This window comes from Staurois parvus, unplaced genomic scaffold (genome assembly GCF_062004578.1).
Source record: "Staurois parvus isolate SC_StPar_1 unplaced genomic scaffold, SC_StPar_1.0 ptg000054l, whole genome shotgun sequence".
Classification (NCBI taxonomy): domain Eukaryota; kingdom Metazoa; phylum Chordata; class Amphibia; order Anura; family Ranidae; genus Staurois; species Staurois parvus.
Genome location: NW_028317850.1, coordinates 696,642 through 712,251, shown reverse-complemented (window position 1 = coordinate 712,251; position 15,610 = coordinate 696,642). Strand labels below are relative to the sequence as shown.

Below are 15,610 nucleotides of genomic sequence, written 5' to 3'. Positions count from 1 at the left end.
TGTATATGCCACCCCTCTCTGCCAATCCCTCCACTGACTTCCCGTTGTCCAATGGATAAAATTCAAAACACTAACACTGACGTATAAAGCCATTTATAACTGTGCCCCAAATTACATCACCGATCTTGTCTCTAAATATCACCCAAACCGTACTCTCCGCTCTTCGCACGACCTCCTGTTCTCTAGCTCCCTTGTCTCCTCCTCCCATGCTCGTCTCCAGGACTTCTCCAGAGCTTCTCTACCCCAATTTATCAGACTATCGCCTACTCTGCTCACTTTTAGGCAATCTCTGAAAACCTATCTCTGCAGGGAAGCCTATCCTGCCCTCAATTAATACTGGAATCTTCTACTCTTCCAACCAGTCCATCCCCCACGGTTACTACCTTTTGTACCACTAGCCCCTCCCTCCTAGATTGTAAGCTCCAAGGAGCAGGGCCCTCAAATCCCTCTTGTATTGAACTGTATTGTTACTGTATTGTCTCCCGTTATATTGTAAAGTGCTGAGCAAACTGTTGGCACTATATAAATCCTGTATAATAATAATAATTTGAGAATCTGGAGATTTCCTTTATCACCAAGCAGTCAGCGCATAGCTGAATATGCTGAATCAGTAGTCCTTGACAAATTAGCAGTCTTTTCAAATCTGTGCCACTGGTATATTATTTTCCTTACAGCAGAATGATCAGTTCCAAACAATTTTTATATATTTTATATCCCTTGCCATAGGCATATATGCATCCGCATAGGCATATATGTACCACTATGTTTGTGCTCCCATTCCCTAAAATATATATTTTTTAAATTATTTCCTAACTTTTTGGTTGTTCCTTTGGACCATATTTATACATAGGACTCTATAGGCAGATTCTATTGTTTAGAATAGATGGCAAGGCACATGGCACTTTTCTTAAAAGTTCTTTAACATACACATACTGTGTGTACCACCGAAGCCTTGTGATCTTTTACCTTTTTTAAAGACAGACAGAGCTCAGATCTGGTTTACAGTGGCTAATGAGCTATGCCAGCACAATACAGACAGGGTTAATTATGGTAAACATTACTCCACAGGCCTTTCCTAATCATTGCAAAGCAGGGAGAAGTTAAGCCGGCCATAGATGGATCGAAACGTGGCCAGTTCAGCAGAAACCAGCCTAATTTTTGATCCATCTGTGGGCAGGCTAAATGTACAGAAGGCGATCAAGAGAGTGGATATGCATTTTACGGGATCAGACTTCAGTGGCAGGAGGATTGGTCAGTTTAAATATAGCAGCTGCAGCCTTTAACAATCTGTGTAGAAGACTATGAATTTAATAATACGTGGGGTTTTTAGGATAACACGTCTTTAAAAGCAAATGCCTCAGACCCACAAACATTTTCTAAATCAGTGACAAATAAGTTTTCTTTGTTTTTCTTCAAGAGTTATAAAAAACGTATCCTAAATGGGCTAGGTCTGAAACATTAATATCCCTGAGAGACCAAACACATATAACACTTTTTTTTTTTTCTCCTCCTTTTTTGCACTGTAATTTAATCTAGATTCTTCTTGCTCTTCTGGTTATATCAAAATGCCTCAAATTTGGTAGAGTTTTGTTGTCATATATACAGTGCATTCAGAAAGTATTCAGACCCCTTCACTTTTCTCAATTTTGTTATGTTGCAGCCTGATACTACATTTGTTTAAATTCATGTTTTTTTTCTCGTTAATCTACACTCAGTAACCCATAATGTAAAAACAGAATTTTAGTAATGTCTGTGTACTAATTAATCAAACAAATTGAAATATCACTTTGACATAGGTATTCAGACCCTTGCAACAACACTTGAAATTTAGCTTAGCATTTCTCTTAATCATTGCCGATATGTTTCTACACCTTGATTGGAGTCAAGGTTAATTTTTCCCCCCTCTTTTTCTTCAATTTAAATAGACGTGCATTCCAGTGCGTGTTTGGTGCATTCCAGTGCGTTTGGATGCATTTTACTGCATTCCAGCACAGTTCTGTTCAGGAAAAGTGCAGCCTATTCTACCTTTTTTCTGCAACTGGAACGCACTGGAACTGCAAGCACTGATGTGAACTATGATATTGACGACCATATAACCTACATTCTGTGTGCACACTTAAATGCATGTTGTATGAACTAGCCCTCATAGTTGACAATGTATACTGCATCAGAGCAAAAGCCATGAGGTCAAAGGAACTGCCTGCAAAGCTCAGAGACAGAATTAATGCAAGGCACAGATCTGGGAAAGGCTAGAAAAAAATTCTGCTGCACTGAAGCTTCCCAAGAGCACAGTGGCCTCTATAATTCTCAACTGGTAGAAGTTTGGCACAACCATGACTATTCCAAGAGCTGGTTGCCTGGCCAAGCTGAGCAACCGGGGGAGAAGGGCTTAGTAAGAGAGGTAACTAAGTACCCATTGGTCACTCTGACTGAGCTCCAGAGATCCTGTGTGGAGATGGGACAAAGTTCCAGGACAACCATCACTGCAGCCCTCCACTGATCTGGGCTTTATGGCAGAGTGGCTAGATGGAAGTCTCTCCTCCATTTGGAGTTTGCAAAAAAGCACTTGAAGGTCTTTCAGACTGTGAGTAACAAGATTTTCTGGTCTGATGAAACCAAGACTGAACTGTGTGGCCATCTAGCCACTGCAGAAGACAATATTGGTATGTTTAGGGATTTAATAACATTTACTGAACATTTCTAACTTGAGCTTTCTTTTTAGAAACATTTAAATTGGTGTGTTGTAATCCGCTTTAAGTTTTTTAGTATATTAAATATATAAACTGAACCTTTTTTTTTTTTTTTTGTATGCGTAGGTAAGGAATAGAACCCCTATTTGGTTCTTATTGTTGCCTGTATCTAGTTGCTAGGGAGCTCCATTGGGGAAAATCTAAAAATTTGAGTTGCCACTAGAACAGGATCAGAAGGGAACTCTTCCAATGAGGACACTATTTGCAGTGACAACACAACCACAATAGTGGCTTTTCCCATTTGCATGTAAAACATTCCATTAACTTAAGCAACAGAAGTAAAAGGAGGAATTAAAAAAAAAAATTAGAATCGACTGTGGATGATCTGTTGGAATGTAGCATAGATCCTGGGTTTGGGCCAGTGCTTATTATAAGCCCTGAACACATTCAGCTGAAGTAGGGGACAGGCAAATGTACCTATCTTCCAGATGCTGCTTATGAGATCCACCGATTTTCCAGAAGAGCCTTGGCAACTAATTTTAATCTAGCAGGAGATAGAGAAGGTCACTTTTATTAGTGAGACACTAAGCGACTTCTTTGGGAATGGGGGGGGATGTGATTTTAATCCGTTTGTCTAAATATGTCACATTTTGAAAAGTTGCAGATATAGAGATATTTCTAATTTTTTGCTGTGAACTGATCTAATTAATGCATTGCTGATTCTCTTTCAGGCTATGTAGCTGAACAATTTTTAAATGGCACAGCCACACAGTTGACTTACCACGGGCTAAGTTTGCTGACATCAACCCTTCAGGAGGGAGAGCTTTGTGTATTCTTCAGGAACAATCATTTTAGCACTATGACCAAATATAAGGTAAGAGTTTTGTATTGTTTTATTGCAGTGGATATACTCTCACAAGTTAAATAATGTGCACTTAAAGGGAGGCTATTTACAACCCCAGTTCCAAAAATGTTGGGACGCTGTGTAAAATCTACATAGAATTAAAATGCAATGATTTGTAAATATCATACACCCAAATTCACAATAGAAAACCTATCAATTGTTTAAACTGAGAAAATGTATCATTTTAAGGAAAAAATAAGTTAATTTTAAAATTGATGCAGCAGCACATCTCAAAAAAGTTGGTACAGGGCCATTTTTTGCCATGGTGTAGCATTCCCTCTTCTTTTAACAACATTCTGTAAACGTCTGGGAACTGAGGAGACCAGTTGCTGGAGTTTTGGGAGAGGAATGGTGTCCTATTTTTGTCTTATATAGGATTCTAACTGCTCAATAATTCTTTGTTCTTTTTTTCATTTCAAGATGTGCCCAATATTTTCCATTGGTGAAAGGTCTGGACTGCAGGCAGGCCAGTGAAGTACCCAGACTCTTTACTGTGAAACCATGCTGTAGATGCTATTTAGCATTGTCCTGAAGAAAATAGGGAAGGCCTTCCCTGATTAAAGACATCTGGTTAATGAGCTTTGGCCCTGAGACGACAGTGGCGATTCTGCATCATGTTTAGATATGGCTTCTTCTTTGCATGATAGAGCTTTAACTTACATTTTTGGATGGCCCAAAAACTGTGTTTTCAAACATTAATTTTTGGAAGTTATTTCTGAGCCCATGCAGCGATGTCCACCACAGAATCATGCCTATTTTTCATGCAGTGCCATCTGAGGGCCCGAAGATCATGGGCATCTAATATTGCATTTTAACCATATCCCTTGCACAGAGATTTCTCCAGATTCTTGGAATCATTTGATATTATGTGTAGCAGATGATGATATGCTTAAAGTCTTTGCAATTTTATGTTGAAGAACATTATTCTGAAATTGTTATTGAACAATTATTAGATGCTGCTTTTCACAGATTAGTGCACCTTTGTGTATCTTTTAATTTCTGAGACACTCTGATTCTCTTTTTATGCCCATTCATGTTACTGACCTGTTGCCAGTTAACCTCATTCGTTTTGAAAGCTCTTCCTTGTTAGTACCACTAACTTTGTCAGCTTTTTGTTGCCCTGTCCCAACTTTGAGACGTGTTGCTGCCAATAATTTTAAAATGACCTGATTTGTTTCTTAAAATGATACGTTTTCTCAGTTTAAAATTTGATATGTTTTTTAGTGTCTGTTGTGAATAAAATATGGATTTATGAGATTTGCAAATCATTTCATTCTGTTTTTACGTAGATTTTATGCAGCGCAAGCAACATTTTTTTAGAATTAGGGTTGTAGGTTTTGGGTCAATTCTATTTTTTTATTAGTAGTTTTTTGTTGTTTTTAAAAACTTTTAATACATGCCAAAAGATTTACAAAGCATTATGGGTAATCTACAGAAACACCAGAACAAATAAATGCCTGTATTTGTTGGATTGCAGCCTAGGACTGGGCTGATTGATTTGGGATGAGTCATTCAGTTCTATGTGCAAATTGCAATTGGAGATATTGATCTCTGTGAATAAGCTTCTTTTTTTCAACAGGGGATAATATCTCAACATGTGAAAAGGAGCGAAGAGCTTGGCTTGTTGGCTAAAAAAATTACAAAATAGTAGGGATGCACCGAAATTTCGGTGGCCGAAACATTTCGGCCGAAAACACCCCTTTTGGCGGTTGGCCGAAATGAAAAAAAGCACTGATACAGGTGCCGAAAAAACCCCGCCCCTCGCACTAGACCTCCTCTGTAATGTGTACGCTGCTAACCTGTAGAAATTTTTAAAGCATCACTCATGGAGATTTTTAAGTACCGCAGTTTCACGCCATTCCACGAGCGTGTGCAATTTTAAAGCGTGGCGTGTTGGGTAGCTATTTACGCGCGGTAACATCTCGTTCATATTTTACAAAAAAATTGGAGTATATATTGTTTTGTTTTTTTTTTTGTTTTTTTTTTAATAAGTGTATTTTTTCCAAAAAAATATATATCACGACCAACAACGCCACCATCAGCCCAACCCCGCAAGCCAGAGTACTGGGTGTCATTCTAGACTCCAATCTGTCTTTCCAGCCCCAGATCCAATCGCTGACAAATTCATGCAGACTCCACCTCCGCAACATCTCCAAAATACGCACGTTCCTAACTCCAGAAACTACAAAGCAACTCATTCACTCCCGTATCATATCATGACTTGACTACTGCAACTCCCTCCTCGCCAGCCTACCCCAACACAGGCTATCCCCGCTTGAGTCTATCCTGAATTCTGCGGCCAGACTCATCCACCTTACCAACCACTCCGTATCCGCCACCCCCCTCTGCCAATCCCTCCACTGGCTTCCGATCGCCCAACGCATAAAATTCAAAATATTAACATTGACGTACAAAGCTATTCATAACACTGCCCCAAACTACATCACTGACCTGATATCCAACTACCACCCAAAACGCACTCTCCGCTCCTCACAAGATCTCCTACTCTCCAGGTCCCTGGTCTCCTCCTCCCATGCCCTTCTTCTCCAGGGCTTCCCCCATCCTCTAGAACTCACTACCCCAATCCATCAGACTGTCACCTACCCTCTTCACCTTTAGGCGCACCCTGAAAACCCACCTCTTCAGAGAAGCCTACCCCGCCCTCACCTAATTGCTGATCTCCTCTGCTCTTCCCACCACTCCATCCCCCACAGCTATTTCCTCCTGTACCACTCTCCCCTCCCTCCTAGATTGTAAGCTCCCAGGAGCAGAGCCCTCGAACCCCTCGTGTATTGTATTGTTACTGTACTGTCTCGTTTACTGTCTCCCATTTTAATGTACAGCGCTGAGCAAACTGTTGGCGCTATATAAATACTGTATAATAATACATTTTTAAAAACTGCATTTCAGTTTCGGTTAAGTGCATTTTGAATTTTTGGTTTCTGTTTCGGCACCAGATTTTTCATTTCAGTGCACCACTACAAAATAGTTATAGGTCATTTTTCATATTTACCTGACAAAAGAAAACATATTTTCTTTATCGTCTATTAAGAGACACAGGAATTCTTAGACTATCAGGTTATGCTGCCCCGTACACGAGAAATGGACAGTGGCAACAAAAAAGCCATTGGCTGGCACAGAATAACCCTGCCTACAACCATAGTGCCATGGTTTTTGCTAGTGTCCTCAGGAGAGTGGATGTTTTTCTTCAGTTCTGACAATTTTCTGGATGAATTTCTACTATCAACTGCTGCATGTAGATTCTTTCCGGTCAGCCATCAGTGCTTGCTTGTAATGCTGGATGGTTTCTCTAGTCAGCTAAAAAGATTGATAGATGAAATCCTGGAAGCCTCTGTGGTCTGCTGGGTGCAGGTTTTTCCAGTTTCCATAATAGTGTTCTCTGTTTCATGGCCCTGTGCTCCTTGTGATGACAACACTTGTGAGGATTTCATATCTGAGTTCAGACCAGTATTGTCTGCTGATTATTGTATGTTGGGACCGGAGCTGTGACATGTTTTGAGCATGTTCAGTTACTATGGCCGTTGTAGGGATTCACCATGTACTGTGCCTGTCACCTGTGCAGTATTCTGAAGAGAACTGAAGTGACAACCTGTGTGTTTCTTATTAACACGGAACTCCACTATTTGGATCAAGCCAGAGTATCTGGGGTTTGCTGGATCAATATCAGGACAAGAAATGTGACAGTTTTTCTTTAGATATTATCATTTTTATAATTTTTTCAGAAGAAAGAGAAATCATTTTCACTATCATTCACAAGGTTTCTTTGGTTTCAAGTCACACACCATAAGCCATTATATTACATATAATTATTACAACTGCCAAACTTAGGTTGTCCACTTATGCCTTCTATTATCTGTAATATCTTTCCATATGGGGAATACCCCCAACATTCACTCCCACAAAGAAGAGAGAGAGAAGAGCAAGAGAAGAGTTTCTTCTGCACAAAGAGATGCCCCTCCAACCCCCCAATATCTACTATTTCAAACTATTCCCATGCAACGCTCGAAATTACCACAACTCCTTAAATTTATAGGAGGTATGGAACGATCTCCACAGAGACCACACTTCCAGAAATTTGGCATACTTATCATCTAGGATAGCTGACAATTACTTCATTCTTTGTAGATATTGAATTTCATCCAAGCTAGGTGGGGAAGGAGACCTCCAGTGTTTTGGTACAATCCCTCTAGCAGCCATCAGAAAAAAGTTTAGAAGACCATCTTCAGCATCTTTCATAGTATCCAGAAGAGTTAACAATAACACTATTTGAGGTGAATGGGTTATTTGAGACCCTGATATATGGTCATATATATCAAATACTGCTGACCAGAGTGGAGCAACAATTGGACAAGACCTCCATAAATATAACACGTTGTATCACGTTGACATCTCCAACATACGTTGGTTATTATATAACCTTACAAGATATTGATACCATCTAGATAACTTGAAATTCCTCTCTTGTATCTTATGATTTAACCTAAAAGCTTTAATTGCATTTCGCAGAATTGTGCACTGTAGTTTTTTCCTATTCAGTGATATAATATAATATGGTAAATTCGGCGATACATGAGTTATCAAAATTATATTGATTGTTGAAATAGGATGTTTTGGAGCTTTCAAGCCTCTACACAATATTTCAGTTGAAGTGAGGGGTCTATGTCCTGGTTCTCTCTTCCAGTAGGAATGTGCACAAGCCATGTGCACACTGTGAGGCAGTCCACGTATGTGAATCGTGTACATCAGTACATGAGCTTTCATGGGACAGACTACCTTGTCCCTTCTATGTGTTTACTCCTTTTAGGGGCATACCTTTGACAGCCCCAGTGCAGCACTGTTTCTTGAGATGATGTGTTTTTCCCAGGATGTGAGGAGCAAGGTCAAATAGGTAAAGTATTTCAAATAGTTCACTTTGTATAATGTGTCCATTAAGATGGTCTCCCAGGTAGGGCAAGGAGAAGGTGTGAGAGAAGGCAAAGAAGAGTTAGGGACGCTCCATGTTTCCGAAGGTATGGAGACATTTAGGACTTTCGACTTAGTCTCATTAGTATAAAGTTATGAAAGACGACAAAGGCGAGTCATGAGAGGCAAAAGGTTGTGAAAGGAGATCAGCAGATTAGTTGGTATCAATAAGGCGTTGTCTGCAAATAGACAAATTTTATGGTGCTAGCCCACAACCTCATGCCTTGCCACATCCCGGTGCTTGGGGATTGCCTGAGCTAGGGGTTCAGTCACAAGAATGAATAGTGATAGAGACAGGGGGCAGCCCCAGTACCTGATATATGCAGATGGAGAACTGTATAGCATCTTTATCCAAGTGAGAAAGGGGGGGCAAATCTCCATTGTTGTAAAACAAAATGTAAATATTCCCAGCTGAGGGAATCAAAAGCCTTTCTTATATCAAGACAAAGAAGCATCACTGGGCATTGTCTTAGTTTGGCTATGAGAAGTGAGATCTTATGGACATTGTTGCTCGCTTCTCTGCCTGGGATGAATCCCACTTGGCCTTCAGAAATGAGTCCAGCTAGCACCAAAGTTAACTCTTGCAGTTAGGATTTTGTCCAACAATTTGACATCTATATTTATCAGAGAAATAGGGTGATTAATTAGCCCAGGAGGTTATGTTCATTCCAAGTTTAGGAATCATACAAACTGGACCGTAAAGAGTCACAATCGAGAGACAACCCTGTCCTGAGTTTGGCTTTTGGTAAACTGTAGTAAAAACCATCTGGTCCCAGTTTCTTGACAGGTTTCAATGATTTTATCTCCTGTTGTACTTTCTGCAAAGATATTTCAACAGCTATAGACTGACGCAAAGAGTCTGACAGTTTAGGAAGTGTAAGGTCTGCTTGACTGTCCAGGAACGGTTTATTTAGACTAAGTGGATTTGGGTCTCAAACACACTGATGTGCATTACAGTTCAAACTGTTTTTTAGTTGGCCACATACTATTTGGTGTGCCATTTCACTTAACTGATATGGGGAGTAGTTTAAGCTGACTGTGGACTGTACATCTGTGTTGCTTACAGGAGGCAGATGATTATGGGAAATGAATAGAGGAGGTGTGTGATCTGATTATGGAGCATCTGGAGAATACATAGTGGAGCTGAGCATATTTGGGGGACAAAGGTAAATATAATTTTGATTGGCTGTGAAGAAAGTTGAGCAGGTGCTAATCATGGACAGTGGGGAGTTAGTAAGTAGAGCAAAACCTGATTGTTGTTAATGTGCAGGAAGTGGAGAGAGCAGCCACCAATCATGTTTTCCTAAGAGAGAATGCAGGGAAAGACCTTATCATGGACTGGGGAGTAAAGAGAGGTGAGGTAGCAATGGAGCTGATTGTAGACTGATATGAGGGGTCATGTATGGATAGCCATTTTACTTCTAAATTCTTCCAAATGTGTGAAATCATGGGGCAACTGTTTCTAGCAGACATGACACATTTCTTACAAGGGATGACACTTTGCCAAATGGGTGGTGCTAAGAAGGGACAAGGCCACAGCACATTCAGTGCCTCTACTATGGGGGCTCTTAAAATTGGAGAGTTAGGAACTACAGAATACTAGGCTGCCATGACGAGGCTCTGTAGCTTACGCATGTATTTGCAAATGTATGCTAACTAAACCCCTGTTTTTAACGCATACCGTTAGACAATTTAATTTGTTTGTTTGCAGGCTGGCTGGCAAGTTAGAGCTGGGAATTTTTTCTTTTTTTTGTTTGACATGTGTCATCCTTCCATGTGCTCCTTGCTGTGAAGGCCAGTTATAGACTGGGGCAGTGGGCATTTTTTGTACTGTTGAATTGTTGGTCGAGGGGTTGTACTGGACACCTTAGCTGCCATTGTGCTACCTGCTGGGTGTCCAATGCACCATTCTGCCCTTTGGTCTATCCATTAAATACATGTGCCTCTACTATGGGGGCTCTTAAAATTGGAGAGTTAGGAACTACAGAATACAGGGGTGCCGTGATGTGGCTCTGTAGCTTACACATGTATTTGCAAATGTGTGCTAACTAAACCCCTGTTTTTAACGCATACTGTTAGACAGGTTAATTCAGTTTGTTTGCAGGCTGGCTGGTAAGTTGAGTTGGGAATTTTTCTTTTTTGTTGTTTGACATGCATCGCCCTTCCATGTGCTCCTTGCTGTGAAGGCCAGTTATAGTCTGGGGCAGTGGCCATTTTTTGCACTGTTGCATTTAGGTCTCCTGTATAGTTATTAAATGTCAGGTGGCATTTTATATTTGCTTAAAATGATACTAAAGGTTCAGATTTCTTTTTAAATAACATGTTCTCATACTTGCCTGCTCTGTGCAGTGGTTATGCACAGAGCAGCACCAATCCTCCTCGGTTCTCCCGCTGGTGCTCCTGGCTCCCCCCTTGCTGATTCCCCCCAGAGCAGTGTTTTCCATCTCATTACCCTAAAGCTGAATTCCACCCTAACGCTCTGTATTACAGGCTCCTGTTCTGTTCTGAAAATACTGAATCTAATTTCACTGCTCACTTTTAGCCTCTCACCATGTGCATTAGAATTTGCAGCAAGTCAGACAAAACCTTCCCTTATTTTCTGGCTGGAGGGTGTCCAGCATTATTTAGCCCATTCCACCCTGGCTTCACTGCTCCAGACTGACTATTCACCCATTAATTATGTTTTATAGTTGCATAGCTCCTCCTATAGCCAGACTACTGCTTACGTCAGAGCTGAGAGCTCTTGAGAGGCAGGGTGCTGTGTTGTTTTCAGGAAGCTATGTACAGCACCTTGCTGGCTCCTCCCACCTTCCATGAAATGTCTACAGTACATTTCATGGAGAGGCACAGAGACCCAGTGATGCTATCACTGGGACCAAACTAAGATGTGTAATAAAAATGTCAATTTATTTAAAATGTAATTTGCAAGCTGGGGAGAGGTGAAATGATGAACCAGGGAAGTCAAAATATAAGCTGATTGAATTTCAGATTTGATTATACAAGCTGCAATACGTGATCACAAAGTGCTCCTGACATTAACTGGTATTTTACACTTTAAAAATGCTGGTCTTGCAGGGACACACAGAGAGCAATTATTATCTATGTGCCCCATTCATGCAACAGAGCGAAGAGGCTCGGAGTGGAGAAGTGCAGAAAAAGGCAGCTTGTCTGCACCAGAGCACTAAGTCTCTATCAATTTGTACATTTCTATGCACCACAGCTGTGATACCTGGAAACAAATAAAATGTCACTTTGTTAATTTAAGTGAACAATGCCTTGTGCTGTATAAACACAAGGCATCACCCCTACGGCCCGTGCAGAATGCACACCAACCCGCAGAGGGAAAAAAGCCCTTTTAGAAAAACCCAACATACATTTTTATAAGTCTATGGCCAGTAGAAAATAAACAGAGAGGAACTGATTTATAGGTGGCTGCCAGCACTGTCAATGGTAATACTGGACCAGCAGTCACTTGAGTGTAGGAAAAGATCTCTGCAGGACTGCTTTCAGTTTTGGCAGACTCCTGAACCTTTTCCTGTATGCCTGTAAATGATAGTGCCTACTATTAAATAATTCAAGTTGTTGGTTAGGTTTGGCAGTTGACTATCTTACAAAATTAGGTAGCACTGTCAAAATTGCCAATTAGGAAGTCCCTCTAGATCAGTGTTTCTCAACTCCAGTCCTCATGGACCCCCAACAGGTCATGTTTTCAGGATTTCCCTCAGATGAAACAGCTGTGGTAATTACTAAAGCAGTGAAACTGATCAAATCACCTGTGCAAAATAATGGAAATCCTGAAAACATGACCTGTTGGGGGTCCATGAGGACTGGAATTGAGAAACACTGCTCTAGATAGAATTGTAGGAAAATATAGTCACAAAAGTTCTTTCACGAGGAACATACCATACTTCATTTAACCACTTGCCTACCAGGCACTTATACCCCCTTATTTACCAGGCCAATTTTCAGCTTTCAGCGCTGCCGCACTTTGATTGACAATTGCGCGGTCATGCAACATTGTACCCATATGAAATTTTGATCATTTTTTTCTCACAAATAGAGCTTTCTTTTGGTGGTATTTAATCGCCACCGGGCGCTTTACTTTTTGCGCTATAAATAAAAAATTGCCAAAAATTTGAAAAAAAAAAGTTTCTTTGTTTCTATTATAAAATTTTTCAAACAGGTAATTTTTCTCCTTCGCTGATGTGCGTTGATGAGGCAGCACTGATGGGCACTGATAGGCGGCACTGATGGGCACTGATAGGCAGCACTAAAGGGCACTGATAGGCAGCACTAATGAGGTGGCACGGATAGGCGGCACTGATAGACAGCACTAATGAGGTGTCACAGATAGGCGGCACTAATATGCAGCACTGATAGGCGGCACTGATAGGTGACACTGATGATGGGTACTGATAGACGGCACTGACTGGCATCACTGCTGGGCACTGACTGGCGGCACTGACTGGTGGCACTGACAGGCAGCACTGCTGGGCTGCACTGGTGGGTGGCACTGGTGGGCAGCACTGGTGGGTGGGCACAGGTGGGTGGCACTGGTGGGCACAGGTGGGTGGGCACAGGTGGGTGGCACTGCTGGGCACAGGTAGGTGGCACTTCTGGGCACAGGTGTGTGAAATTGCAGAGTGGCACAGGTGGGTGCACTGCTGGGCACAGGTGGGTGCACTGCTGGGCACAGGTGGGCGGAGCTAGTGGGCGCACTGCAGGGCACAGGTGGGCAGAACTTGCGGGTGGCACTGCTGGGCACCGATCATCAGGGCACTGATCATCAGTGCCCTGATGATCGGTGCCGATCCCCGCTCTGACAACTGCCGGTTCTCGGCAGTACTTTCCTCACGATCTGACAGCGTGAGGAAAGTGCAGCCGAGAACCGGCACTTGCATTTCCCTCTGATCAGCGTGTCATTGGACACCGCTGATCAGGTGGTAAAAGGCCGCTGTGATTGGCCTTTTACCACATCACGTGATCAGCTGTGTCCGTAGGACACAGCAATCACGGAGATCGCCGGGTGCGCGCCCCAGAGAGCGCGTTCTGGGGGGACGTCATATGACGTCCACTCAGAACTGGCCGGCCACAGTGCAGCCGTCATTCGGCTATCTGCGGTCGGCAACAAGTTAAACACATTTGCAAAGACAATAGTGGTGCTTATTCTCATTGTCTATATTCTGAACTTTTTTATTAAGTTTTTTTATTTTATAATAAAAGTACATTTTCCTTTCCCCCCCACTTGTCCTTAGCAAGAAATAAATGGCTCTGTAATTAGCTGGTCCTGTAAAAAGCATGAGCAAAGCAAATTTCAGGATTCCTGTTGATTTGTCATTAAAATAATATTAATTTTTCATTGAATAGAGAGGTGAAATTTTCTGATTTAAAGCAAAAACCGAATGCCCTACAATTGAATGTAGATGGGGTAGTGTATTATTATATCAGTGTGTTCATTGCCACAGAAGGAGAATTGCCATTACCAAACATAAGTGCTGTTTTAGCTCATGGACTCTGATTCTTGGCAGTTTTGTTTTAATACTGCAAGAGACATTTTCTGCTGCAAACGACCTATATAATGGAACCCGTTTCTGCTGAGTAGACCTTGCAAATTGTGAATTATACGCTATTTTTCAAAGCTATAATTGCTTCTCTCTGACTTACTGCTGTACAATAAAATGCTGAAAAGGCTCTCTGCCAAAATACCTCCTAGGATCCTTCTATCAAATTATCACATAAACAACACAGTGTTCGACATGAAATGTAAATATTAAAGAAAGGGAACAAAAGGAAATAGAAGTGCAGTTTTAAGTGGCTTGTTTCATGGCTTTACATTTTCATTGCTTTCTGAAGTAGGATTTTTATTATGTTGGAATATGTTTGCCTAGTTTTGTATTGACACAAGCCGTCTCAAGCTGATAATATACAGTATAGAGTGAATTTTCAGCCAGTCTGACAGATTGGATTGTGATTTTTAGTAGGTCATTTGCCTAGTCAGTTTAACATTCTATTCTCTGCACAGGCATATTAAACAAACCTGTTGAACCATTGTAATTCAGTTCTCTTTGGAAAATGTATGTTACTAGTAAACATGTGGTTTTGTTGAAAACCAAAGGAAAGGCTACAGAAAAGTTAGGATACAGCTGAACTGTAGGCTCACTGACCACATTTCTGCAATTGGCAGTCTTTGAGCTTTGGTCCTTTGGGTCACACCTCCTAGATCTTAAACCTGCCATCAAAACCACACAATAGAGAATAGCTTTGCATGGCCCTGCTCATTTATTTGTACAATGGCAGATACTGGGTTATTATTGAATCAAACATCTAAAAACTGTTTGATATGTCATACTCAGAAACATTTTCATTTACAGAAGTTAGCCAGCCTCTGTCTGATGTTTTATTACTCAAAGTTTTTTTTACAGCAGGCACCCCTTTACACTATAGAAGGCCCATAAGGCTGTGATAGGGAAAAATGTATCCAACTTGCCTCAAATCTCAAACGAGACCACTAAATGACTCCGCCAGTTGGCATGCAAATTTCTAGATAAGTTGAGCAATCCCCTACCCCAGAACAGATAAAATATAAACATGATCAAGACACACAGCACCTTCACTTACTTCTAGTCATCTCTGCAGACAAACAGCTTGGATGGACTGAGCACAAATTTTACTTTGAAGGGTAATGAACATAACTCACTCCTTGCATCATGCCTGCACAACACAAACCTGATGCTAAAACAGATCCGTCTACAAATAGGCCATGACACTTATGCCTGCAGTCCATCCAAAATTGTTCACAAATTCTACCAACACCAAGCCAATCTTTACTCATCCACTGATGCTTTCTCTGCTGATTCACTTTAACTGACATACTAAAGGTTTCAGACTCACCCAACCTTTCACCAACAGACGTTCTGACTATGATCAAATCCCTTTAATTCAATAAACAACTAGGCCCCAGTGATTTCACATTTGCTTACTATAAATAGCTCTCAAGTTTTAACTCCACTGCTGACAGATACCTTCATCGTCC

The 15,610-nt window shown here is 41.2% G+C and overlaps 1 protein-coding gene across 1 annotated transcript in view; it reads left to right on the top strand.

The window, feature by feature from the left end:
* Nucleotides 1-15,610, top strand: part of MINDY2 (MINDY lysine 48 deubiquitinase 2) — a 154,871-nt gene that overhangs the window by 88,772 nt on the left and 50,489 nt on the right. The window contains exon 6 of the mRNA XM_089667679.1: nucleotides 3,422-3,564. Within this exon, the coding sequence (XP_089523805.1) occupies nucleotides 3,422-3,564 (143 nt within the window). The remainder of the gene's footprint in view (nucleotides 1-3,421; nucleotides 3,565-15,610) is intronic.